Source organism: Lissotriton helveticus, chromosome 5_1 (assembly GCF_964261635.1).
Source record: "Lissotriton helveticus chromosome 5_1, aLisHel1.1, whole genome shotgun sequence".
Taxonomy (NCBI): Eukaryota; Metazoa; Chordata; class Amphibia; order Caudata; family Salamandridae; genus Lissotriton; species Lissotriton helveticus.
Window position 1 is genome coordinate 273947955 of NC_136065.1, and position 26178 is coordinate 273974132.

General features: G+C 43.0%; 1 protein-coding gene across 1 annotated transcript in view; it reads right to left on the reverse strand.

Annotated features, from left to right (window-relative positions):
- Positions 1-13770: 13770 nt before the first annotated feature.
- The window catches only part of TNFRSF1B (TNF receptor superfamily member 1B), a 239739-nt gene continuing 227331 nt past the window's right edge, over positions 13771-26178 (reverse strand). The window contains exon 10 of the mRNA XM_078642197.1: positions 13771-14789. Coding sequence (XP_078498323.1) covers positions 14515-14789 — 275 coding nt within the window. The 3' untranslated portion in view covers positions 13771-14514. The remainder of the gene's footprint in view (positions 14790-26178) is intronic.

A 26178-nucleotide genomic window follows, 5' to 3' on the forward strand; every position in this document is an offset into this window, starting at 1 on the left:
GTAATGCCAGAAACCGGTCCCCGGAAGCTTGTTTCCTTCCCAGTGTAAGAATTGGCTTTTGTAGTCTGGTCTGCCCTGTTTCCATGATGCACTGGGCCAGGGACAGACTAATTTGCATACAGCCAGGTTCTGAAACTGGGATGGTGCAATGAGCTAAAAAACGGTGTTGGATCTAGCCCTGATCTCTTGACTGGGTGAGAGTACTCTGCTTAATTCAGAGACTCTGTCCATCACCACCCCTTGTTGTAAATATTTTTGTCCACCCTAAGCGTGGAAGGGTATACTCAGATGTGAGTCCCTTGCTCATTGCACCATCAGGATTCAAGCAAGCCGGGCCGAAGACGGCTGTAATGCCAGAAACCGGTCCCCGGAAGCTTGTTTCCTTCCCAGTGTAAGAATTGGCTTTTGTAGTCTGGTCTGCCCTGTTCCCATGATGCACTGGGCCAGGGACAGACTAATTTGCATACAGCCAGGTTCTGAAACTGGGATGGTGCAATGAGCTAAAAAACAGTGTTGGATCTAGCCCTGATCTCTTGACTGGGTGAGAGTACTCTGCTTAATTCAGAGACTCTGTCCATCACCACCCCTTGTTGTAAATATTTTTGTCCACCCTAAGCGTGGAAGGGTATACTCAGATGTGAGTCCCTTGCTCATTGCACCATCAGGATTCAAGCAAGCTGGGCCGAAGACGGCTGTAATGCCAGAAACCGGTCCCCGGAAGCTTGTTTCCTTCCCAGTGTAAGAATTGGCTTTTGTAGTCTGGTCTGCCCTGTTCCCATGATGCACTGGGCCAGGGACAGACTATTTTGCATACAGCCAGGTTCTGAAACTGGGATGGTGCAATGAGCTAAAAAACGGTGTTGGATCTAGCCCTGATCTCTTGACTGGGTTAGAGTACTCTGCTTAATTCAGAGACTCTGTCCATCACCACCCCTTGTTGTAAATATTTTTGTCCACCCTAAGCGTGGAAGGGTATACTCAGATGTGAGTCCCTTGCTCATTGCACCATCAGGATTCAAGCAAGCCGGGCCGAAGACGGCTGTAATGCCAGAAACCGGTCCCCGGAAGCTTGTTTCCTTCCCAGTGTAAGAATTGGCTTTTGTAGTCTGGTCTGCCCTGTTCCCATGATGCACTGGGCCAGGGACAGACTAATTTGCATACAGCCAGGTTCTGAAACTGGGATGGTGCAATGAGCTAAAAAACGGTGTTGGATCTAGCCCTGATCTCTTGACTGGGTGAGAGTACTCTGCTTAATTCAGAGACTCTGTCCATCACCACCCCTTGTTGTAAATATTTTTGTCCACCCTAAGCGTGGAAGGGTATACTCAGATGTGAGTCCCTTGCTCATTGCACCATCAGGATTCAAGCAAGCCGGGCCGAAGACGGCTGTAATGCCAGAAACCGGTCCCCGGAAGCTTGTTTCCTTCCCAGTGTAAGAATTGGCTTTTGTAGTCTGGTCTGCCCTGTTCCCATGATGCACTGGGCCAGGGACAGACTAATTTGCATACAGCCAGGTTCTGAAACTGGGATGGTGCAATGAGCTAAAAAACGGTGTTGGATCTAGCCCTGATCTCTTGACTGGGTGAGAGTACTCTGCTTAATTCAGAGACTCTGTCCATCACCACCCCTTGTTGCAGCAATTAGTGGGCAGCTGCTACGTTTAGGCCCAAACTCTTGCGCACCTTTTGCTTTGGCTGCCTAGGCAGCGCGCCCTGACTATTTGGGACAAAGGGCCTTTGGGTCCCATGGAAGGCGAGTTGGCCTGGGGTCAGTACCTACTGTGATTTTGCGCAAGATGAATGGTGATTTGTGGTTATGTTGGTAGTTACCTGATGCCTAATATGATTTAGGCATAACACGCATTGCCTTTATGCCTGTGATACCTCTAAATGTGTTTTTATGATTAGGAGGTTGTTTTGCCTAGTATAGTTTATTCTAGTCAGTTTATGTTTCCCTATGCCTATGGTGATTAGTATTGCGTAGTGTGTACCTACCTTTTACCAGTGGTTACTGGTTCTGTTCTACAATTGTTATTTTATGCTACAGTTATTCTACGTGCTAAAGTTCTACTAAGTGCTATTTCTACTAAAGTGCTGATTCTGACAGTGGCCCACATGGCCCTGTCGTGTGTATATAATCCCCTGCAAATATTGCCCAGTGCCAGTTGGCACAGTGTATCTGTGTGATGATGATCTAATGTGTTTACGGGAATACAAAGGCTGTTTTGATATATAACCTTGTGTGGAGTTCCTTTTTGTGGTGTGCTTAGTGTGTTGCTGCTGTGTGTGTGTGTTGCGCAAACGCTTTACACATTGCCTCCGGGATAAGCCTGACTGCTCGTACCATGCTACCAAGGGGGTGAGCAGGGGTTATCTTGGCATGTAACTCCCTTGCCCTGACTAGAGTGGTGGTCTCTGCTTGACTTTGGCGCGAGCCTCATCCAACCAGAGATCCCATTTCTAACACTTGTGAATATGCCCCTGAGAGCCTGATTCACAAAGATAAACTCACGCTTTTGTGTAAGTTTACAGTTGTTCTGTAGTCCCAAAGGAACTTACGAGTAGTATCTTTACGAGTGCGAAGTCTCAGTACATAAAAAGACCTATCTTTTTATGTGGTGAGACTTCGCAGTCAGAATGACACTACTTGTAAATTCCTTTGTGAATACTAAACAATAGAAAACTTACACAAAATTGTAAGTTTATCTTTGTGAATCAGACCCTATGTTAATGGACTTTTATAATTGAGATATAAACAATAAGGAAAGTCAAAAATAAAAAGTAAAGAGTCCAAAGCCATCAATTATAGGCTGGAAGTAAGGGGGCATTCGCCATAAATTGGGAAATGTTTCACCTGCCTACTTCTCGTTTCCCCAGCATTGTTTAGTAGTAGAGGAAGAGCAGGACTGAAGCTGACATGGTGGGACTACTGATACCGCGTCAGCCATTATTTTCCTGTCTGTGGTTGCCATTCATACCTTGGTAAGTGTTTAAAAGGAATTCACGCATAGAAATATTCATTGTTCTCTGCGCCCTGGGGGGTTTGTCTTTGGTATAAAAAACAAACACAGATAGATTATGGTGGCATTGTAAAATAGATAATGTAGTTTTGGCTGAAAGTTGAATTCACCAGTTGCAAATGGCTTCCACTAGAACCCGTTGCAGTATATAGATTTTTGAAGATTGATCTAAAGGCTGCACTACATTTGAAATGCTGTGCACATTAAGAGCTGGTATTTCTATCCACCAGGTGGGTAGGGATTGGAGAAACTAAGATCACTCCTTGCAAGTAAGTAAGACAAAGGGCAGAGAGCACTGTGTTACCATCCACCTAACTATTACAAATAATTATAGCCACTGTACGGCTGGGTGGTGATGTTTGGGCCACCTCGGGAAGGGTGTTCGACACAGTCTTCCCAACCTCAAGACTGTGTCGAAAGACCTAGTTGAGTTCTTCTTGAGTCACTTTAAACTCTGTTAACTGTATAGGTATTCTATACAAAAAGTCGAAAGATCACAGAACTAAACAACCCAGTCATTTATGCACAATGTTATTCGTGGCACTGTGCCCGTGGCAAACTAGGACTAGATGACAGAACACGGATTGGTGTATCTCTCTGGCATAATGGCAAATGGGGAGAGGAGTTGGCCTAACGACTAGGGCAGTCGACCTCGAATCTGGGGAACGACCTTGAATCTGGGGAACTGGGTCAGAGTCTCGGCAATGACGCTGAACATCCTGTGATTCTGGGCAAATCACCTAATCTCCCCGTGCCTAACAAAATTGAATGTGTCCTCATGTAATGCAACTGCTGCTATGTAAAGCACTCTAATACCCGGTCAAGTTTGAGCTATATAAAACTCTGTAAAATTAAAAATAAAATGGCAACGTCTGTGTAGATAAACTGGAATTACTATGGGACAGGTGGATGGGCAAAGGCATACACCAAAGAGCTCATCAACCACTGATGGAAGGATAAACACATTTGCAGAATTGAGAGAGTATGGGTTACCACCCATACAATTTGGAGATACCACAAATTGACTCACTGTATGTGTACATTGTTCTACTTGCACCGCCTAGCATTTAGACATCATCACGATTCTAAAATACAATTGCACCTGGGGAATATACAATAGGGTAATAGCTGGGTAATTTGGAATCCTCATTGTTAATACTTTTTCACAGCGTACATCCCCACATCTTTATAAGTGATGGTCTCATCGACCTCAATATAGATTATAGTGATGAGGACTGGAATTACGTATTAGTCATGCATGGTAAGAATATAAGGGAAGTTATGCCATCATTCATATATCTCAAGATCCTGCACTTTTGGCATTGGTCACTATTATGACATCACAAATCAGGTCTCAGTCTATGAGCAGATGGATGGAGATGTAATGAATCGGACAGGGACATAGTACATCTATTGTAGGACTATTATAAGCGTACTAGATACAAATCTGGTCTACCTTCAAAGAGGTTCTAGATGCATCAGCTCCACTGCTTAAACAGACAGCCTTATTGCATGATGTGTCCATGCTACTGGAAGCGCCACATCAACGCAGAAGAAGGTTTGCAACATACCTGGCTGTGGCTTGGGTTGGTATGTTACAGGACTATGGACATGATGTCTACAATACTTGCATCATGTGAAAAAATGGTCTAACGTTTCAAGGATCATATAAAAAAATAGGAAGAAGTATGGGGAATGTTTCTGTCAAAATTGCTCTGTAACTTTAGTATCGACCTCCAGGGCCGGACTGGCTACCGGGCAGTTGTGTGTCCTGCCGAGCAGGGGGATGATTTAGTTGATGGGAACCTGTGTGTGCAAAACGAAATTCGTTTTGCTTTTTTTATTTCAAAGCTCACGCACGTCCCCATCAACGAAATACGCCCACACCACAGAGAAATTAGCCCCCATCTCGGCAGCACACACAACTGCCCGGTACCAGTCCGGCCCTGTCGACCTCTACCACTTTAGCACCATCCTTAAGTGTCTGTAATCACAAGGGGGCCTATTTACAAGGAGTTAACACCACCAGAACATCACTGTTCCCGAAGTACTGGTGGCATTAAGCCCTTTGCCTTATTTACAAGGTGGTGTAAAGCCACATAACTTGGCTTAACACTGCCTTGTAAATAATGCTCCTATTCACGCAGCGTAAAGGAGGCACAACGAGGAGAAATATCTTTATTTCTCCTCGTTTTTCTTCTTTCTATGTGTGGTACATTCTGCAGCACACATAGAAAGAGGAAAAAGCCTCTTGTGATTCTCTTCCTTCTTTTTAGCCTTTTGTCAGCAACCATTGTTTTTACCAAGATAAAGGCACTGGTGATGGAAGCACCTGAAGATCAGTTCACGGCGTTCACAAACAAGGGGAAATTAAGAAAAGTGCCCCACCCAACTCTAATAGAAAATACCCGCCTGGTTGCTGCCATTTCCGATGGCCACCCAACACTACTTTTTTTTGGGGAAAGGGCTCCTGTCTTTTGGGTGGAAGCACATAAAGCGAATTTGTTCAGACATGTTTTTAATAGAGGAAATGTTTACTGAACACTGACTCGAAAACAGTTAACGAGGTAACTAAATCACAACGGAGACATAATTTCACCACTGAGCTACAACTCACATTTTTAGGCGAATTTAATGAACCACATCTGCCCAGTCTGACCTATTAATTTGGGAACACAAGCTACTGCGTGCTTAAGAAAGTCCCCGTGGCTGTTTGATTAATATAAGACTCCATCATGTCTCCCAAGGTCATACAGAAGCAGACCGCCAACAGGAAACCTTGCAGTGTTTGCATAGTTTTGAGAGCACAGGAGTAAACCAATTGATACTGAGCACTCGTAAGCCACCCTGCTACTTAGTTGTTTTTAGCTTGAATGCATAATACTCTTGTGAACATCTGCCTCCGTTAATTGTCTCTTCTCCAAACAAGCACTTCACTCTGGAATCCTGTGTACAGCATCACTTGGAGGACTGCGTAGAATCAGAAAATTCCTTTTAATCCGTCTTCAGGCATGTGTATGTTTAAGAGACCACTGCTTTATTTGTGTTAATATCATTGAGGAAAGTATGCTATTCCTGCAGATCTTTATCCAGGGTTTCAGCTCAGAAGTACAAGCAGACGGCAAATGTCTGCTGAGGAATGCCCATGTTCCAGCTTCGAAGATCCCACGCAAAACCTCAGAATAATGCCAAACTTAAGAAGTTCAGAGGCGGCGTTAAAGTAACAGTGCTTTTCTGCGCCATTCGTTTAGTCATCCCTAGGCGCACTCTGACCTTGGGAGCAAATTTCTGACTTTTATCGAATTCTCAGAGATCACCAGGAGTACTCCTGGAAAACTATTAGATTAGTAGTTTCCCAGGGACACTTACAAAGGTAGGATTTATAGATGCTGAATTTCCACCAAGAGAGACATTAGATTTACAGAGATGGAGCTGAGATGTGCATTCGCTCAAGACACTTTTTTCATTCTCCGTGGGGGCGGGGAAATTTTTTCCATGACAGAATTCCTCCCCATGGAACATGGTGGTGTTTCCTCCCCTTTCCTCACTGAAAACGCACTTAGAAGTAAAAAAATTTAGGAGTCAGTTTGTAAGCATTCTTAAAGCTGTAAACTATCAGCAAAAAAGATACAAATAGACCAAGGATGGTATAAAAACAACTGTAATAGAGTTATACAATGAGAATCACATACACATGAATATCTTGAGGCATATTTACTAGAAATTGGCAAAGCGCCGTGTTACGCCAAAATTGGTAACACTGTACTCTGCCAGTTTCAAAACGCAGGGATACACCGCATTTACAAGAATGCGGCGCACCCCTGCGTTTCCCCTAGCGCTAGATTAAAGAAGCTGCCTAGCGCCACGAAGGGACCTTTGCGCCATGTTGTAAAGGTGCCTGTGCTGCTGTGGTGATTGTTTATGTGCAGCAAGTGACATCTTCCTGCATATAAACAGGCGATTTGCTGTTTCTATGTGTGCTGCAGAATGCGTACGTTTTTGCCGCTGCCTAACTGGATTTCTTATAAATCTGGAGCAGTGTCAAAAAGCCATGGATGATGCTGGGAACACCCCAGCAACATCCATGGAACACCCGTTTCACACAGTTTTCTGTGTTAAAGGGGCACATATTTATAAGGCCATGAAAAGCCACATAACATGGCTTTACATGGCCTTATAAATATGCCAGTGGCACATTGCACCACCGGAACAACAAAAAAGGGATTTTCCGGTGGCGCAAATGAGGCCCTGGGTACCTAAATCAGCTCTGGAAAAATGTTTTTGCCTCATTATGGGGTCCTTGTTAATCCTGATGGGGCTGGTAATGACGATTACCAGATCTGTAGGAATCAGGCCCGGACTGGCTACCAGGCTTTCCTTAATAAACAATGCAAACAAATGTTTGGGAAAGTACGCTTTAAAGCTATTGGTTTTGCATTGTTCATTTAAAAGCGTCTGCAGCTCCATAGCAACAAAATTGGCCCCTCCGTAGTTAACCTTACCCCACCCTGCCACCCCAGCAAAAAACACCCGGTAACCAGTCCGGCACTGGTTGGAATTGTAAGGTCTGTCAATCTTCTGCAAACCAAGGAAATGTCACCGTTCTCCTGAAAGCAACAACAATCTCTGGGTTATCTATGGGTTCAACTCTAGGGGAAAATTAAGAATCACCAGGAGATTGAAGCCAGACTTACTGATTTCCCCATTAATTCTTCATTTCTCAGAGGAACCTTTGGGCAATCCCTAATAATTCTGCACCCACTGGAGTCACCACTGGGGTAGGTAACATGAGTGGAGTGGAATTACTACTCCAATTTCTTTGTGGTGAATTACATGAATAAGAGTTAGTTGTGCTCATTAGTCAGGGGGTTTGTGATTTCATTCTGATGGTTTGTGTGATTAATAGGGGAACTGGATGAGATTAATTATTGTTAGGTTACAGTGGTATGAGTTTCAGAGAAGAAGTTGTGATATTGTAAGTGAGTTGTGGGCAGCTTACAGAAATTGAATAATAGAGATTAAGGTAAACAGGTTGTGCTCAGTGAGAGAAGGCATACAGAGGATGGAACAGAAGGGAAGGGAAGGGAAGGAAAGAAGAGAAAACAAAGGAGAGACAAATAATGTAAGAAAAATGTATGGGTAACATATCCGTCTTGCACCACAAACTTATATCCTAGTACTGCAGGGGTGGCTCCTCTGTAATGGCGAGGAGTGTCGGCCCATTGGTCAGTCAGCAAAAAATAAAATGCTAGTAAAACAATATTAATATTTAATTTTCCACAGATTGACTCAGCCATGGAATCTAGGGTGGGCTGGCGGGCGTGGCGCGTATGGACCGTGGTAGGTAGGAGGAGAGTTGTCCACTGTAAGTGCGTATGTCAGTTTGGCCGGCTGTCTTAAGACGGCCAAACCGACATGCGCCCTTACATTTCTACGACCCAGCTGTATTCCACAGCTTAGTAGAGAAATGGCACAGGCTCCCTATTTGTGAATGAGAGTCATTTCAGCCAGCTCAGGCCAATTCCGGCACTGCTCTCATGCTTGATATAGCACGAAAGCACCGTCTGGATTTGGTGGGGAGCCTGTGGTTTGTGCTCCAGTGACTCCTGGGAGGAGAGGAGCACAGAGGCAGCCGGCAGCATCAGGGCCCACTGCAGGACAGGTAATTTTTTTTTAATGTTATGTTATGTTATCTTTAATTTGTAAAGCGCACGGCTACTTGGGAGTGTCCCGGCGCAAGCTTCCGAAAGAAAGAAATGCCCGCTCAACTGATTAAAAAAGCAACGTTTTGTGTTTCTCCCTGAACAACAATGGGTCTTGAATGCTCCGCAGGGCTAAGGGCAACGAGTTCCAAGCCAAACCAGCTCTGCGCACAAAGGAATTGCCACACAGACGCTGGCGCTTAAACTTCGGGGTCTGCATCAGCAATTGAGCATATCATATAATTATTGTTTTCTCTAACACCCCTCCACCCCCATACCATCACTTTGGATTTGGGGCAGCCGCCACAGCCGTACTGAGACATTTGCAGAGCTCTCCCAGCACAGCATAGCTCTGATCTATCTGGCACCATATTTATTTATTGCGTTTTATATAGCGCTGGCTAGACCCGGAGTTATCAGAGCGCTTTACATGAGGAAGAAGCATACACTAATATCCAGTACTGAGACAATTTGCAGAGCTCTCCCAGCGCACTGATCATCTAAGGCATTGTGTACCACGCATTGATATCCCAGTACCAAGACATTTACAGAGCTCTCCCACCACAGTTCTCTTCTAATCTTTCTTGCACCACATCAGTAAATAAATAGATGCAAAATGATACACATTTGTGTCGCTATAAGAATTCAATCTTCATTTGTGGTATTTTGTTTCAATTCATTTTATTTAAAGGTTTCATAAAAAGCTAACTAAATCAGAAGGCATCCTAGCTCTTAACTTTCTAAAACAAATACACATAAAAAAAGAGGTAACAGTAAAGGAAAAATACCTCAGATGGCAAGTACTTCCATTATGAATCTCCAAAACAGCAACTTCACAGTATCAACGAAAAACAAAATATAAATCAATACGAAGCAGAACTCAAAAGCAATATTTTCAAAACATTAGCCAAAGCCAGTGATTAGGACTCCATTCAAAGTTCGACTGACAGTGCATTTTATACTGTGGTGGGCAGGGCAGTTTCAAGTCTTTGCTAAACATTCAATTTGGAATTAGACACTAAGGCCCTCTGTGCAGTAGAAATGTTCTGCATGGTAATACATCCAGTTCAGAATAACAATGGTGTGTGAGAGCCTGCCAATTGATAAGACATATTTATTCCAATTCCACGAATGTAATAATGATGTTCAAACAATGTGATAACAGTGTAAGGGGAATAGGTTGGAGAATTATATCCACATTTTATAAAGCACGTAGGTACAGAATGATTTGCTTCAAACAACTTCTTACTTAGCTCTGGTTCCTAGTAACTTCTGAAGGATGTGGGTCCAGAGACCCGTGGCCCACATTCCATAGGGGTGTAGCTTCCAGGTGGCAATTTGGGCAGTAACACACCCCAAATAAATTAATTCTTAGCCGGGTAGTTGGGACTGGTGACTGTGAGTTTCTAATCATCCTTATTTCACTAAGAGATTTTAACTTATTCATTTTCTGAATCAGGAACTTAAGTATGTATAGTGACTGGTTTACCAAAAATGTAGCAAATTTGCACCATTGATTTACTTTTTTAATGAATGCAAAATTACTACTTATTAGAATTCACCAACATTTTCAGTAGTAGGCTTTGAAAGCTGTACCAGTCTCAGGTTTCCAGACATGCTACTCGCAATAAAATGCCCAAAATGTGATGGAACGAATGCTTACAAATAGTCTAACAACTTGCAATTGCTTGGAGTAGCATCCAAACGATTATTTTTCACCACGTGTACCTCTCCAGCTAGAGGGCCTGATTTAAGATTTAGCAGATGGAGTAAAGGCAGACAGGTGGTGGAGGACTTTACACCTGCCACCCAGCCTTTACTCCCACCGCCATATTTAAAGATGTCCACCAGCCCTGCTGACATCTTTATACATTGGCAGGAACCACTGTTGTGGCGGCTCCTGTCAGTGTAGTAAATGTTTGATGGGCAGCAAAAAAAGCCATCCAGCAATCCACTATAAGTTGGGCCATCAGAGGAAATTTTACACCGGTGGAGTACATTTTACTCTGTGGTCGTAAAACTTGCGGTCTGCCTGACTTGAAATCAGGAGAGCAAACCTTAAGTATGGCGGACAGGGTTCTCTGTCACCATAACAACTGAGTACCTGTCTACCGAACGCTAACTCAGCCCCTGCGACTAACCTAATACAAATCAGTACGGACTCTGCTCCTCATGAGAACAGTCCATATCGAACCGTGGTCATCTCACCCATTCACCCTGCAGCCACTGCTTTATTAGTTGGTAGATTTTTGATTCACACCCCCAAAATCTCACTGACTACACCCTTGCATTCCATAATCACACCCCACCAACCCAATGCTCAGTTGTCTTGTAACCCAACCTAGTCAAATCACATCAAAGTCACCAGTTAAATATCAGCTAAAGACAGCAAGCATTAATTGAGAGAACAAAACAACAGCAAAACAAACTTACATAAAGTAATCCACGGGACACAAATGTACCTTTGCTATTCTGATTAGGAAGACCACTCACTTCTAAACGCTGCAAAAGTATTTGAACAATTCAGGGGCTAAAATTGTATTTATCCCCAACTTTGAGCTAGTATTTTATGTATCTGTGCTCTAGGAGGTACGATTACCTTTGATACAATTTTTGGTTTGGCCAAAAATCTCTGCACATTGTCGCTAGCTATTTGTCTGCATAATATGTGCTCTCCTATTCAAATATAAATCCTAGGACCAGCACAGAGGAGCAGACATGTTGCATACATGTTGCTGGCCTGATATGAATGGCCCATGCAAAATCAAGGGAAAGGGAAAGAATCGCAGCCTCAGCCTCAGCCACGGGAAACAGCAAATACAACGCAGACAGAACTACGCAATGCCATTACAATGCGGGCGCTACAATGAATGCACTGTTGCCATGCGCTCCATTACAACGCAAGTCATTACAACGACTTGCTTTAGGGAACTCATTGTTTGATTTTAAATCCAACACCTTCCCTACTGTTGCACAGACTGGAGTTGGAATAGCTCAAATATACTATTCCAGTCCCCATCACTTCCCCAAGGCAAGTCATTGTAACGACTTGCATTGTAATGGAACACGTGGTAAGAACGCTTTCATTGTATTGCCCGCATTGTCAAGGCATGCGCTGTCAAAGCATGCGTAAATACGTCATACATACCTCAGCCTCATGTTTAAAAATGTTAGCGAAGTTTTGTGAAATGTACTCACAAATCAAAAGGCAACAATACCACACATATACATAATAATGCACTATTTAAGTGGATTGATAGTTAGAAAATAGAAGATAGAGGCGTTATTTCCTGCTCTGATTCACACACACCATTAGCTATAGCAAAACAAGTAGGGGGAGAATGAAAAAGTAATCACATTTTCACGATTTTTTTCGTCCTTATCTACTCAGTTCAACAAAGAAATGGGTGGGACGGTTGGTGAGTGAATGGACAAGGAGGGAGAAGCAGTTAATAGCTCTTACAGTAGAGCAGAGGTCTTCAATCTGTGGGGCGCGACCCCCAGGGGGGTCGTGGAGTCCTGGGAAGGGGGTCGCAGATTCTGTTGCAGCGTGCAGCAGTTCCTGGCGTCAGGCTGATTGAGGCCGGGTGATCACGGCGGAGGCCTAATTCACGCCTCATTAACAAGTAAAGGTCTTCTGAAGACCTGTGAAGTACTCGGGTGTGCCTTTCTGTGTGTCCCGAAGCTGTTTCAGCCGGGCTCACTTACACGTGCTGGGGAGAGGGAGAGGGGGGGGGGTGTCTGGGGCAGGAGGCTGTAGCCCTTTGAATTCAATCAATGGACTTAGCTGTGGGGTTTATTTTTATTTTTAACGTTTTATATAGCGCTAGCTTAAGCCGTAGGTATCAGAGCGCTTTACAAACACACATAGTAAACAGCAGAAGGAGATTAGAGTCATTGGTTCAAGTCCCACGAGCCCTCATACCTGGCGCCTGTGCAGGAGAAATGTGCCTGAGACTGTTCTTCACGGTGAGGTGTTTATACAGCCTGTCTGCTCCCCCCCACCCCCCCAAGCAGGGAAGCACAGAGATGCCCTCCCATGAGAGAGGAAGAAGAAGGAAGAAGACGCAGAGAGATACTGACCCCACCCCCATGAGAGAGGCACAGAAAAGGTGGCTGGATGAATAATGGGTGGATGAAGGATGAATGTATGTGTGAATGGAAGGATGAAGGGTGGGTGGATGGATGGAAGGAAGGATGGATGGATGGGTGGGTGTAAGGATGAATAGATGGATGTGTGAAAAGGTGGGTGGATGAATGATGAGTGGATGGATGTAAAGATGAAAGGGTGGATGGATGAAGGATGGATGGATGTGTGAAAAGGTGGGTGGATGGATGGATGAAAGGGTGGATGGATGAAGGATGGATGTGTGGATGGATACAAGGTTGCATGGATGAATGATGGATGGATGGATGAAAGGGTGGGTGGATGGATGAAGGATGGATGGATGGATGAAAGGGTGGATGGATGAAGGATGTATGTATGGATGGAAGGACAAAAAGGTAGATGGATGAAGGACGGATGTATGGATGGATAAAAAGGTTGCATGGATGAATGATGGATGTGTGAAAAGGTGGGTGGATGAATGATGGGTGAATGGATGGATGAAAGGGTGGCTGGGTGAAGGATGGATGTATGGATGGATGTGTGAAAAGGTGGGGGGATGAATGATGGGTGGATGGATGGATGAAAGGGTGGGTGGATGAAGGATGGATGTATGGATGGATGTGTGAAAAGGTGGGGGGATGAATGATGGGTGGATGGATGGATGAAAGGGTGGGTGGATGAAGGATGGATGTATGGATGAAAGGGTGGATGGATGTATGGATGAAAGGGTGGATGGATGGATGTGTGAAAGTGTGGGTGGATGAATGATGGATGATGGATGGATGGATGTGATGAGGTCTAACAGGCGCATTTATGGTTGTCGATAGTTGTTGATGATGAGTACCAGTTTCTAGAATCTTTTGTCGTAAGGGGGTCCTTACGCCTAAAAAGGTTTTACAAGGGGGTCTCGGCATCAAAAAGTTTGAAGACCTCTGCAGTAGAGGAAAATAGCACATGGCCCAGCAGCAGAAATTCATTGAGTTGATGGCACTTTTTACATACAGTTCTTACAGAATGATGTGAGCATTTATTTGAGGCCTGACCCATGTTTCCACTGGAATGGCTGGGCAGGAGAGAATGCAGAACTCAGATTTTACCGTTTTCAAAGCCAAAGACCCACATTCATTATTTTTGACTTACAATGCAAAAAATTGTTTTTGTAAATCTGTTAGGTTTATTCAATGTATTCCATTCTTTTTCAAATCTAATTTCTATGGATATTAGATAAGTATTTTCCCACATATTTATATGATGTGCTTTACGGTAAAAAGGTATGTAAAAAAATGCTAACTTAGTTTTGTTGGTTTCACTTGTTATCTCTTACGTAAAGACAGCTTTAGCTGTTGTTTTTGATGACCTCATGTGTATAATAGAACCCATAGAGTGGACTTTAAGTCAAGTGATTGTTCATGATTGGATGGCGTTCTTGTCAGTCTCAGTTCTCTGCTCTCCATTGGATGACCCTTCTCCCCATAGCCTGACAAAACGTTTTCCAGGGTGGCTGCTTGTCCCTGCGCATGTAAGCCGACGCACAAGATGACATCTCGCAATTATTTTGACATAAATCATTTCAAGGTGAGCACCCATGTGTCCACACGCTTGTGTACTTTTGGGTATAGAGTATGCCAAAGCAAGCAAGCATTAGCAAAACCAGCAGGTCTTCACCAGCATATTAAAAGCAAGACCTATTGGCCTTTTCCAGGGCTTGCTTTTCTTTCTGTGTCTTCTATACCTAGCGGTAATAGCTCCCCTTTTGGATGCAGAGCGAACTCTTCAAATGAAAGATGTGCCTCAGGCTCAGGTAAATTGTGCTCTTGATTTGACTGAGGGATGCTTTCCTTCATTGTGGAGGACAATCGAGGTTCTGCAGCTGAATTGGCGATCCAGGAAGGGTGATCGCCGTTGCCAACATTCACAGTGCAGGTTACATTCACCAGGGCATTTCCATTGCAAGACCGTTCTGGAAAATATATGAAAAAACAGTCTTTTAATTTGCAGAACATTTCTGTCACTATTGTTTTTACTGGGAAGTGAAGCACTGTTACAATACATTTCATAAAACAAAGAAAAAAATACTTTATTTCATTACAATTGCTCTATTGAGGGATAATATATTCACTAATAATTTTTATAAAGTCACATGTTCAATACATCCTTTGAACTACTATTTGATATGACCCAGCATTTCTCAAACCTTTTACATAATCAATTTCCTATGGTAAGACTCTTCCAATGCCAATATATCTATTGATCTCCATTTTGGTGCATTTAAAGATCTAGCCTTCATTGTTGTAGCCTCAATTTTATCCTTACTTTCGGCTAACCAACGCCAACCAAGCATATTTTAGCAGTGATACAGTATAAAATATGTCTGACTTTTTCCACCAGTGTAAACAAAGACTCCCAGAAATGTTTAATTTTGTTACAATCCCACAACATACGTTTCCAGTCCTCTGTCACTTTAAGACTTCTCTTAAATGTAGCTGGGATTGATTCAGTGAATTTATGAATACAAACTGGGGTTAGGTGTAACTGACTCAATTGATTCCTGAGTTTATCCGCACTTACTCCTTCTCTGAATACAAAAAGCTTAAATGCATTTCCAAAGCAGCTTTGATTTTTTAATGGTTTATAATTTGTAGTATTACAAATTGTTCATAAATTCTAGCTACATACCTTTGCCGGATTGGTGGGAGAGCGTCTCCCTAAAAATATCTGACTTTTCTCTGAGAAGTGAGCCTACGAAGTAGTATTACTGTCCTTTAATTTAGAAGAGTCGTATTATATTGCCTATTCACTTCAGTGTTCACTATTCGTTGAATTATCTGCCCTCCCTTCACCTGCTGTCAGCATAGTTTATTCTTACTAACCGGAGTCAGGGGTATTCACATTTAAATAATGCCATGACTCCATATATATTTTCTAAAGAAATAATTTTTCAAAGTACAAGGAATTATCTGCAAAAGGCTACGCATTACTGTAGGGCAACTATTTTAATTATATTGATATCCACTACAATTAAAAGAGATAAATGGCATCATAGGTAAAAATATTTCTTTAATTTAATAATAAACCAACCAGCATTTAATCAAATATATCTTCTAATGATGAGGAAACGGTACTCCCAGATATCAAATTGGATGTGTAAATATGATACTTCAATATCCCAGGGTAGATCACAATTTTCCAGTGGGACTTCTGTCTTGGGGGTATTAATCTTGTAGCCAGAGATAGTAGAAAACCTTTTTATTGTATCAAATACCAGCGTAATATTGCTGTCTCCTGAAGTAATAAAGAGGGCCAAGGAATCCGCATACGACTGAACGAGGCTCCATTAACTGCATGGGCTGATTTAAGAAATGTAGGGACTCTATGAAGAGTATAATAACTGGGATGGTAGACACTCCCAACATGTGTCCCCTTAGATTTAATTTCCCTGCTGCTTCATCATTCAGTAGTATTTGTACTTTGGATCAATAATACAGGACCCTAATCAATCTCGGAACTCATAGGGAACATTCATTGAATATAGGTACTTAATCAAATATTTCCCTGTTCATCAGATCAACAGCATCTAAGAACTAAATAGAGAAAGATGGTATAAGGCCTGTCTCAAGATCTGTTACTCCCTTGGTAAATCCCAAGTGTATCAGCCAATCTATTAGAAATAATTGTCATTAATAATTTTAGTTGACATTTAACAATGTTATGAGATGATATGAGATACTTTCTGGGTTCTTCCCTGGTTTTAGAAAAGTGACTAGTTTGCTGACTTTCAGTGAGGCAGGTGTTTTCCCTTCTAGCAATATAGTGTTTAACAATGAACATATAGGAGATAAACTCTCATAAAAGTGATTTATATATTTCCGCTGGAAACCCATTCGCCCCAGTGCCTTTCCGGTAGCCATCAATCAAATTACTTCCTTTAGTCATTCCTGACTTATTGGTCTATAAAGAATCTGCAGGACTTCTATTGTACTTCTTCCAGCTTAGATTATTGTAGCTAGGATTGAATTTCCACTGATTAGGATTTAGGGTCTCTAGATATAAATTTGTATAGAAATCCAAAGACATGTTTGCTACTCAGGATCTTTGACTATACTCCCAATTCCCTCATCTAGGCCCAACTTTTCCCAACCATGTACCATTGGTACATTGTCTTTTTATTAATGAGTTTCTTTTGTGCTCCTTAATATTTGATTTTCAGCTTGGTGTCCTCTAATTTTTTAGGTTCTCCTCACTGGGACTTGAACTACTATATTTATAGTAGGTGAAAGATGCATCTCATTGACTTGATGAATTTGTTCCTCTGCTCTCCCATTTGACAGAAATTTGACATTCAAGAACTCCTAGTATATGTTTAAAAGTTTTTCACATTGTCCTAAGCTTGGCTGAATTCAAATTGATCTAAAACAAATCCTTGGTCTGGAATTGACAATAAACTATAAACTCTGTCCTTAATAGGAGTGATAGATCAATTCTCCAGGTGTGCCATGTTCCTTGTTTCCTTATTCAACCCCACCCAACTGACATGTAAGGCTTACCGGAGCATGATAGGAAAGAGTCAAGGGAATCATTTCTGATCTTACTATTTTGAGGTTACTTGAGTCATACCTAAGTACACAGGGCCTGAGTCACACAGATAACAAACTCTTGAGTGAGTTTACACTTTGGAGTAAGTTTACTATATTCAGTATTTACAAACTGAGTATGAATGGGTGAGGTTATTTCCTAAACCCCTTCCTGATCCTTTCTAAATACCTTTAACTCTTTTTGTAGAACGTCTGCCCCTTCTTTAAGCCACTCCCATATGTCTCTCCCATTATTAGTACTAACATCTATACTTGCTTACGTGTGCAGAGATCCCACAGTCAGGGTGGGTAAATCTGCACTAAATAAGTATAGTTAATAAAGTTGCTTAAATTTCCACACGTAGTTTGTGAATTGCAATTTGTAATACATTTTGTAGTACTACAAAATGTATTACAAAGTACAGCTTGTGAATCAGGCCCATAATTTGTAAACTCTTGTGAGTTTGGTTATGCTTCATACCAGACACCTCTTGTCCCCAAGCTGTCACAGGCTTCACGAGTCTGGGCTACATGGCAGAGCCCTGCATTGGCTCTGCAACTTGCTTACCAATCGAAAACAACAGGTCTGCCTGGACCTTTTCAAGTCACGTCTTATGTATTTGTCTAAGCCCTACCCTCCTTAATATCTATGTGGCGCCACTTACCCAGATCGTGAGAGCCTGTGATGTGGAGATAGTGTTGTATGCTGAAGACACCAAATTCTCATTTCCTTCGGCCCAGACCCAGACAAAATGAAAAGCAAGTTTGCTAATTGTGTGAGGAAAGTCGCTGCTTAGATGTCTAGTAACTATCTCCAACTAAACAGCGACAAGACTGAGATTTTGCTCTTTGGGAAAGCATCTGAGCTCTGGTCGGCAGACTCGTGGCCGCCCTTACTGGGCCCAGCCCCTTCACCTGAGCAGCCTGTGGAAAAACTCGGAGTGAAGCTTGCTCAGTCTCTCCCCATGTAGGACCAAGAAAATGCCACCTGCAGCTCCTGCTTCGCTACTATGAGGCTTCTTAAAAAAGCTCTCCCTTGGCTCCCCAGCAGTGCTAAAAAAACTCTTGTGCAAGCTCTCATAACCAGTCACCTGGGCTGTGGGGATGCTCTCTTAACATCAGTAAACAATTCCTTGCTCACCAAGTTGCAGGTGGTCCAGAACACTGGTGCTAGTCTAATTTGTAATCTTCCTTCTTCCTCCCCCTCTTTCCCTATTCTTTGGAAGCTCCATTGACTGCCTATTATAAATCGGGTCATTTTTAAACTCTGCTGTCTGACACATAAGGCACTTCACAAATCCCGCCCCGCCTATTTTTCCATGCGTATAAAACCATATGAACCTGCATGATGCCTTAGTTCTTCGGAAAAGGATCTTCTGACTGTTCCACGCATTCGGACCTCAAATCAGGAGGTATATTGTTTTCCTACATTGCCCCCAATCATTGGAACAAACTCCCCTCTATGCTCCACCTCTGCTCAGACTTCATCTCCTTCAAGAAGGGTTTAAAGACCTGGCTGGTTTAGGAAGTCTCTCCTTTCTTAGCAGTGCAGTACAGAGATACCCCTTCTGGAGTGATTCATGCGCTATATCAAATGTCTATATCATATCATATCTTGCATCAGTTGTACGACTTCTCTCATTCAGGGATTTCTCAATCTGTTGCATCTGTCAAACATTTCGTGCTGATCTCTAATTTCTTCATTACTACAAGTCCTAGGCGTCTTCATTACAGTTTTAATGGACATGGTGTGAACATTTTCCTCATGTATATATGCAATGGAATGAGGAACATGGATGTAAGACATGTGGTTATTGATTGAGGGAGTTGAAAACCCTTCTCAAGAAACAGCCACAATCCGGTTGAACCACGAAAAGCCAGATCATTTGCGGGTCCCGTGCACACTGTGTCACTGGAACCAACCTGTACCCGGCTGATGAGCCCATAACTAGGGCAGAACTGGTCCTGGGTTAGCAGTTTGGGCTGAACTGTTCCTATTGGAGCAGGGCCAAGACTGGTTTGCATATAGCTAGGTCCAAACTGAAGTAGATTGGGATGGAGCCCGAGTGATTACCAGTGGCTGAGATAATTCAAGCATTCCATCCATCACTGTTTGGTATACTTCCTAAAAGTGGCATTTTCAAAATTGTGACTTAAAATCCTACTTTACCACTTATTTGCTAATTTATTTATTTAAAAGCTTTTATATAGCGCTGGTTGGACCCGAGGGTATCAGAGCGCTTTACAAGGATCTAGACAGGCAAGATTGCATTGAACATTTGGACAATAAGGAAAAATACAAGTAATTGGGACATGAAAAACAATACAGAAAAGAAAGGGGGAGGTAAAAAAGGCATTCAGTGGGAAAACATCCAATCTTAAATGGATTAGGAGGGCAAGGTAAATGGGAATGGAGAAGAAGAGGGAAGTAAGAGTTGGGTGAAATAGTGGAAGATGATGGGTAGGAAAATAGTATAAGTGCAAGGGCAAGAACAAGGATAGAAAACAAAGGGGGAGAGACAGAAGTAATGGAAAATAGGTCAAGTGGGGAGGGAGAGGGAGTCAGGGCATCGAAAGGGGGAAACCTATACTGTAGGGAGGGTGGTGGGAATTAGGGTACAGATAAAAATGTTAAGAGTCCCAATATTTGTTGAGAAGGTGCAGCTTTAGATCCTTTTTGAAGCTAGGGTAAGAGAGGTTATCGCGTATTTCTATAGGGAGGGAATTCCAGGTGATAGGTGCATTTCTGGAGAAGGAACGTGATTGAGTGGATTTCTTTTTTAACAGGCAGGACTAGGACAAGAACGTTTGTGCTCCTTAATGCTCTAGAGCAGCCAGCTTTGTGGGGTTTAACGGAGAGGTACTGAGGGGTGTTTTGATGGAGGGCTTTGTGCGTGATGCAAGCAGTCTTGTAGATGGATCTGCCTTCAAGGGAAAGCCATTTGAGGGTTTCGAGAGCGGGGGAAATGTGTTCAGTATGCTTGCAATCCATAATTAGCCTGGCAGCGAGGTTAAGGACAGATTTGATAGGGGCTAACTAGACTTTCGGTGTTCCTGAAAGAGTGGGGTTGCCAAAGTGAATTCGGGACAGGACCAGAGATCGGACCACTAATTTAAAGTCATCTGTAGGAATGAAGGGTTTGCTTTTCTTAAGGTGATGAAGAGTGTAGAGAGCAACTTTGGCCAATTTCTTTATGTGAGAAGTAAGACTGAGGTTCTGGTCAATACTGATTCCAAGGGATTTGACTGTGTTGGATATGGTGAGAGAACATTTGAGGGCTTTAAGGCCAGTGATCCAGTGTTGGATTGGGAGTGGGTTATTTTTAGGGGAGAAAAGAATGACTTCAGTTTTTTAGGGTTGAATTTAAGGTGGTTGTGATGAAACCAAGATTGAATCTTGAACAGGGTCTCTTTGAGGTGGAAACGCCTGCACGGGATTTAATCTTGTGTTAAAGTTGGGTGTCATCAGCATAGAGGTGGTAATTGATTCCCGCTTGGTTAGGGATGAGGGCAAGGGGTTCCATGAAGAGGTTGAATAGAGAAGGAGAGAGAATAGAGCCCTGTGGGACTCCTAAGGAGACCGGCAAGGGTTTAGAAAGGCAGTCAAGTATTTTAATTTGTTGGGATCTGTGTTGGAAAAAGGAGGAGAACCATTTGAGGACTAAACTGTTAAAGTCAAACCGATCTTTCAAAGTGTTAAGCAAGGCGGGGTGGTTGACAGTATCAAAAGCTGCAGAGAATGAGAAGGGTGGATTCCCCCTGATCAAGGGAGTGGTGAAGGTCGTCGATTATATTAAGCATAGCAGTTTCGGTACTGCAACCCTTTCTAAAGCAAGACTAACATGAGTCCAAGTGGTTAAATGTATATTTGTCCAATTGGAGTAGAGCGCATTTTCCTAGGGCTTTAGATAGCAGAGGAAGGTTGGAGAAGGGACGAAGATTGTTAAGGTCGTTGGGGTCAGCTGTGGGGTTTTTGAGGATAGGGGTGATTTGTCCAAGCTGAAGGGAGACAGGGACACAACCGGAGGCAAATGATGAGTTGATGAACGAGGTCCAATATGGAGCAATGGCGAATTTTAAATCTTGGACCAGGTCAGCAGGGAGAGGATCTCTGGAATGGGAGGAAGATTTAAGCTTAGTAATGATGTTGAGGACTTCAGGTTCAGTGACTGGGCAAAAGAAATGCCAAGAGACATTATTTTTCAGCTGGAGGATGGTGGAGTAGAGTTTGGGAGGGTGGATGACAGGAGGGAGATGCAAAGCACTAGGGGCAGGGGAGGGTAGGGCAGATGCATTGGCTGGTGGGTCATGGGAGGTGAATGGGTAAAGGGGGGAATAGAGATAAATGATTGATCAACTTTAGAGATTTTTTCAGTTTGCATCTCTCTATGGTGGCCGACATCTTAGGAGGGGCAGAGGCAGTTTGGTTTAATTGGTCTGTGGTCGAGGAGATAGCAGGGTAGGAGTTATTGAGGTCAGGGGATAGACTGGGTTTGACTGTGGAGGAAGTATTCTACTAGTCCCAGGAATCACAGGGATAGTTGTGAGTGGGAAAGGTTGGTCTGTAGTTGAGGGGATAGGGGGGTGTGAGCTATTACAGACCGGGGAGTCAGAGGAGGGGAAATTGCACAAGGCGTAGAATGATGTATCTGAACAATTAAAATACAAGGTGGAGGTCCCTTGTTGAGGTTCTGTGGTATTTGATAGTATTGGACCCAGGTGATTGGTACTATTGGCGAGGTTAGATGAGGTGATGGAATTGAGGCCTTGTCAGAGATATGAAAGTTTGAATAACAGGGTTGAGAGGAGGTGTTCTATGTTGAACAGCGACTGTGTTATAAGGGATGTAGGGAAGGAGGATGGAGGTTCACAGGGGGGAGGAGTATGGGCCTTGTTGGTCAGGGAGGAAGGTCTAAAATATGGACAGGATGGAATCCCGGGTAGAGGGACATAATGGGAGTTCACAGGAGTGGGCGTGGGGAGGTTGGCTGGTGTGAAGGGGCTATACCAAAGGCCGGATAGATGTCGGGAGTGTGTAAGGGGGCATGGGGAAAGGGCCTGAGGCTACCAGCTGGACTATTCTTGAGAAGGTTGTTAAGAGAGAGAGGGACTAGTCGAGCGAGAGGGTAAGATGGGGTGGATAAAGATAAGTGGGGGGCATCAAGCGGGAGTGGTAGGGTGGGCGCTACAGTATGTGTAGTAGGAAGGACTGGAGGAGGGGGAGATGTTAGCATAGTAAGGGTTGTAAGGATCAGGGATTGAAGAACTGGGTTACAAGTAGAACCATCTTGATTAAGGGGGAGAAGGTTGTTAAGAGAGAAAGGGACTGCTAGAGCAGTGGGGGGGATCCGAATAAGGGAGCTGGGAGGAAGAAGCAGGTAGGTGGGGGTAGATAGTGTTAAGCGGGGCGGCATCAGGAGTCGGTGAGAGGATGGGCGTGACTCTGTATGTAGAAGGAATAAGGAATGACAGGAGGAGGGTGAGATGTTAGTGTAGTAAGGGGTGTAAGGATCGGAGATAGGGGAAGTGCTTTGGAAGTACCAACGTCAGGGAGAGGGGAGGTAAGTGTCAGAGAAAAGGAGGGCGAACGGGAATCCTGTGATAGGGACAGGACTTGGGGGACTTCGTTAGTAGATGCAGTGATTGGGAGGGGGGGTGGAGTCTTGGAGGGAGAAGATGAAGGGGAATCCTGTGATTGGGTGGTAGGAAGGCTATGAGGAGGTGCAGATAGGAGGTAGGATAGGGTGCTAAAGTGGAGCTCGAATATGGTGAGGTACGTTTTCATGGGCTTGTATGAGAATGTTTCCTGATTTAAAGATCGAGATGTCAATTTCAGCTGGAAAAGTGGGTGAAGGGGAGGTAGACAGTTTCAAGCCATGTGGGATATTGCAAGATTTGGAAATAGGGAGGTGGCGTAGAAAAATACTTTTCCATTTAGAGGGGCGTTTGGAGTAGAAGATGTAGTTGGTTTTTATAATGGTGGTGAGGTTACAGTAATTATCAGCAAATAAGGTTTCTTGGTGTTGTATAAGTAACTTATGTTTAAAGTTTTTCTTAGCATTTTTAGAAAGGTTGGGGGGGTAACTGTTGGTCCAGGAGTTGGGTCGTGTCTGGTTATGGGAGAATCAGGTACTGTGAGGGCATGATTGCGTGGAGACATGGTAGGTAGTGGGGAGAGTAAAAGTAGGAGATGTGAGAGAGAGGAATGGGGGCGTTGAGGTGAGAGAGTACAGGGGAGGGGAGGGGGGGAAAGTCAGCGGAAAGAGTTAGTACAAGTAAGAGCCTGAGCCATGCGAATAAGAGACACAGAGCGGGGTGTCAGGGTGTAGGGGGGAGTAGAGAGAGCAGGGGGAACCTGCAAAAGAGAGAAATCAACGAAGAAAGAATCAAGGGAAGGGTGGGAAAGAGGTAGTAAAATATCCGTTATCGGGTAAGAGCAATAGCACGAGATGTAGAAGGGCGGGGAGATAATGTAAAAGAGGTAAAAATGCGGATTAACAGATCACATGAACACAAAAAGCAGAAAGTGCAAAGTGCCAATGTTCCGATTGTCAAGCAGCAGGCAATATAATATTCCAATGCCTGAGATCAAATGAGGTTGTTCAGGTAGGGTGCACATAGCACATAAAGAGACTGACCTCTTGCAGCTACACCGGCTAATTATAAATTGTCAAACCTCGGGTATAGAAACATAGAATATAAAAAACACAATGATAAATGTCAGTAAATTCAATATAATAAACACAATGATAAAGGTTAGTAGTAACCGCGCCCAGCACCTGAGATTCAATAGCACCTGCAGCTGCTCGGGTTGGCCTACTAGTGGAGGGCACTCTGCCTAGAAGAGTAACAAGCGGAAAGGTCAAAATAGAGAGTCATAATATTGCGATGAGGTAGGTCATTAAGGGTGTAACCAGCGCATTAATTTAAAAGTGAAAAAGTGACAAGCAGCTTCTTCGGTTTAATTGCTAGGGAAAACCCCTCACCATGAAGGATTTCAAACTCAGTCTTTGGGTGGACTAGTAATAACCAACAGCTACTCATGTTAGCTTATCTAGGAGGGCACACATTCTGGATAAGGTACAATAGTCAAGATAAACACTCATACAAGTCAAAGTCAACATGAGGAAGATTACAATGGTGCAAATCGTTAAGATAAACACTCCAATATCAAATGTCAAAATGAGGTAGATTAAAAAGGGGGTGTAAATAGTGCTTTAGTTTGGGAAATATTCTGCGGATGTTCCAACTTAATGACAAGGGCGGACGTCATAATTATAATTGTAATTGTAAAGCCGCCATGGTGAGGTAGGGGAGTAGGGACGGTCCCCTTACACCAAGTTTGGGGATGAATGTGGTAATTCAGGTTCATTTGAAGGGACGCCCATTAAATATGGAAGAGGGCGAGGAGAAAAGTTAATGAGGCATTAGGACCAAGGGCAAGCAAAGTTATCAGGCCAGCCAGTTATCAATTTGGCTAATGGGTGTGTCACCACTGAAAACGGTTGAGGACAGAAGCATAATCCACAGGAGAGGGCACCATTTAAAGATGGCCACTAAAGAGGATTTTAAATTACCATTTATTTGAGGCCAATCAAAAGTTGGCACTTAATAAATGTAATAAGGTAACTCAATGTTATCCTAAGGAAGAGGTAGGACTTGCAGTAGTGAACAATGAATGTAAGAGTTTTTCTCTACCAGGACATGCAAAACTTAAAAGTATTTGTCCAATATTTTAAATACACTGCACCCTGCCCTATAGGTTGTTTAGGGACTACTTTAGGGATGACTTATATGTATTAAAAAGGGAGGCCTAGGCCTAGCAAAAGGTATATTTTGCCAGGTCGAATTGGCAGTTTAAAAACTCCACACTGGCTGCAATGGCAGGCCTGAGGCATGTTTTAAAGGGCTATGTAAGTGGGTTGCACAATCAGTGTAGCATGCCCACTATTAGCATTTACTTTACAGACCTTGGGTATACGTTGTACCGGTTTATTAGGGATTATAAGTAATTCAGTTCAGTTTCAAAACTTTATTCGACAGCATTGTCATAAAAGCATTTTATCCCTATTCTATAAAAAAATAAATACTATACTATATTTTAAGATCAATTTAAGATACACATTAAATATAGGTTGCTGACGAATTCATTTCACAAAAAAGATTAGTACAATTTGTTAAAAAAATCTGGATATCTATGCCTGGTGCATAGAGAGTTAGTCTAGCTTAAAGCGACATACTTTTCAACATTCATAATTAATTGCAGTTAAAGTGCGGGTGCGAATGATCCAGGCCCATCCCAAATATTTGGCTAGGGCAATTGCTAAATTGGGGGCGCAATTCGATCTAAATATTCTTAAAGCTTCTAGGTATTTTCTTATGCCCAAGTTTTTACACACTGGTTTTAGCCATCTACTTCTAGGAGCAGCATACAGAGGGCATACAAACAAGAAGTGCGGGATATCCTCAACGTGTACCTTACAGTAACAACATATATTAACATTATTTGGTGACCAATTTACAGTAAAAGCATTTAGAGGTAGGCAGCCAACTCTAAACTGGAAATACAGCTTTCTGTCCAAAGGTTTTGTGATCAAATCCCAGTAATGTTCACAATTTGGGGTTAATTTAGACTCCAAATACTGGGCTGTCAACCTTGATGGTTGATTGGAAATTAGAACAGATTGATGTACCATGTCCCAATACATTTTTTTCAACAACGCCTTGGGTGGAAAGGCCGAAGGGTCAGTTGTAGTCCATAGGTGGTCTAAATGTAGT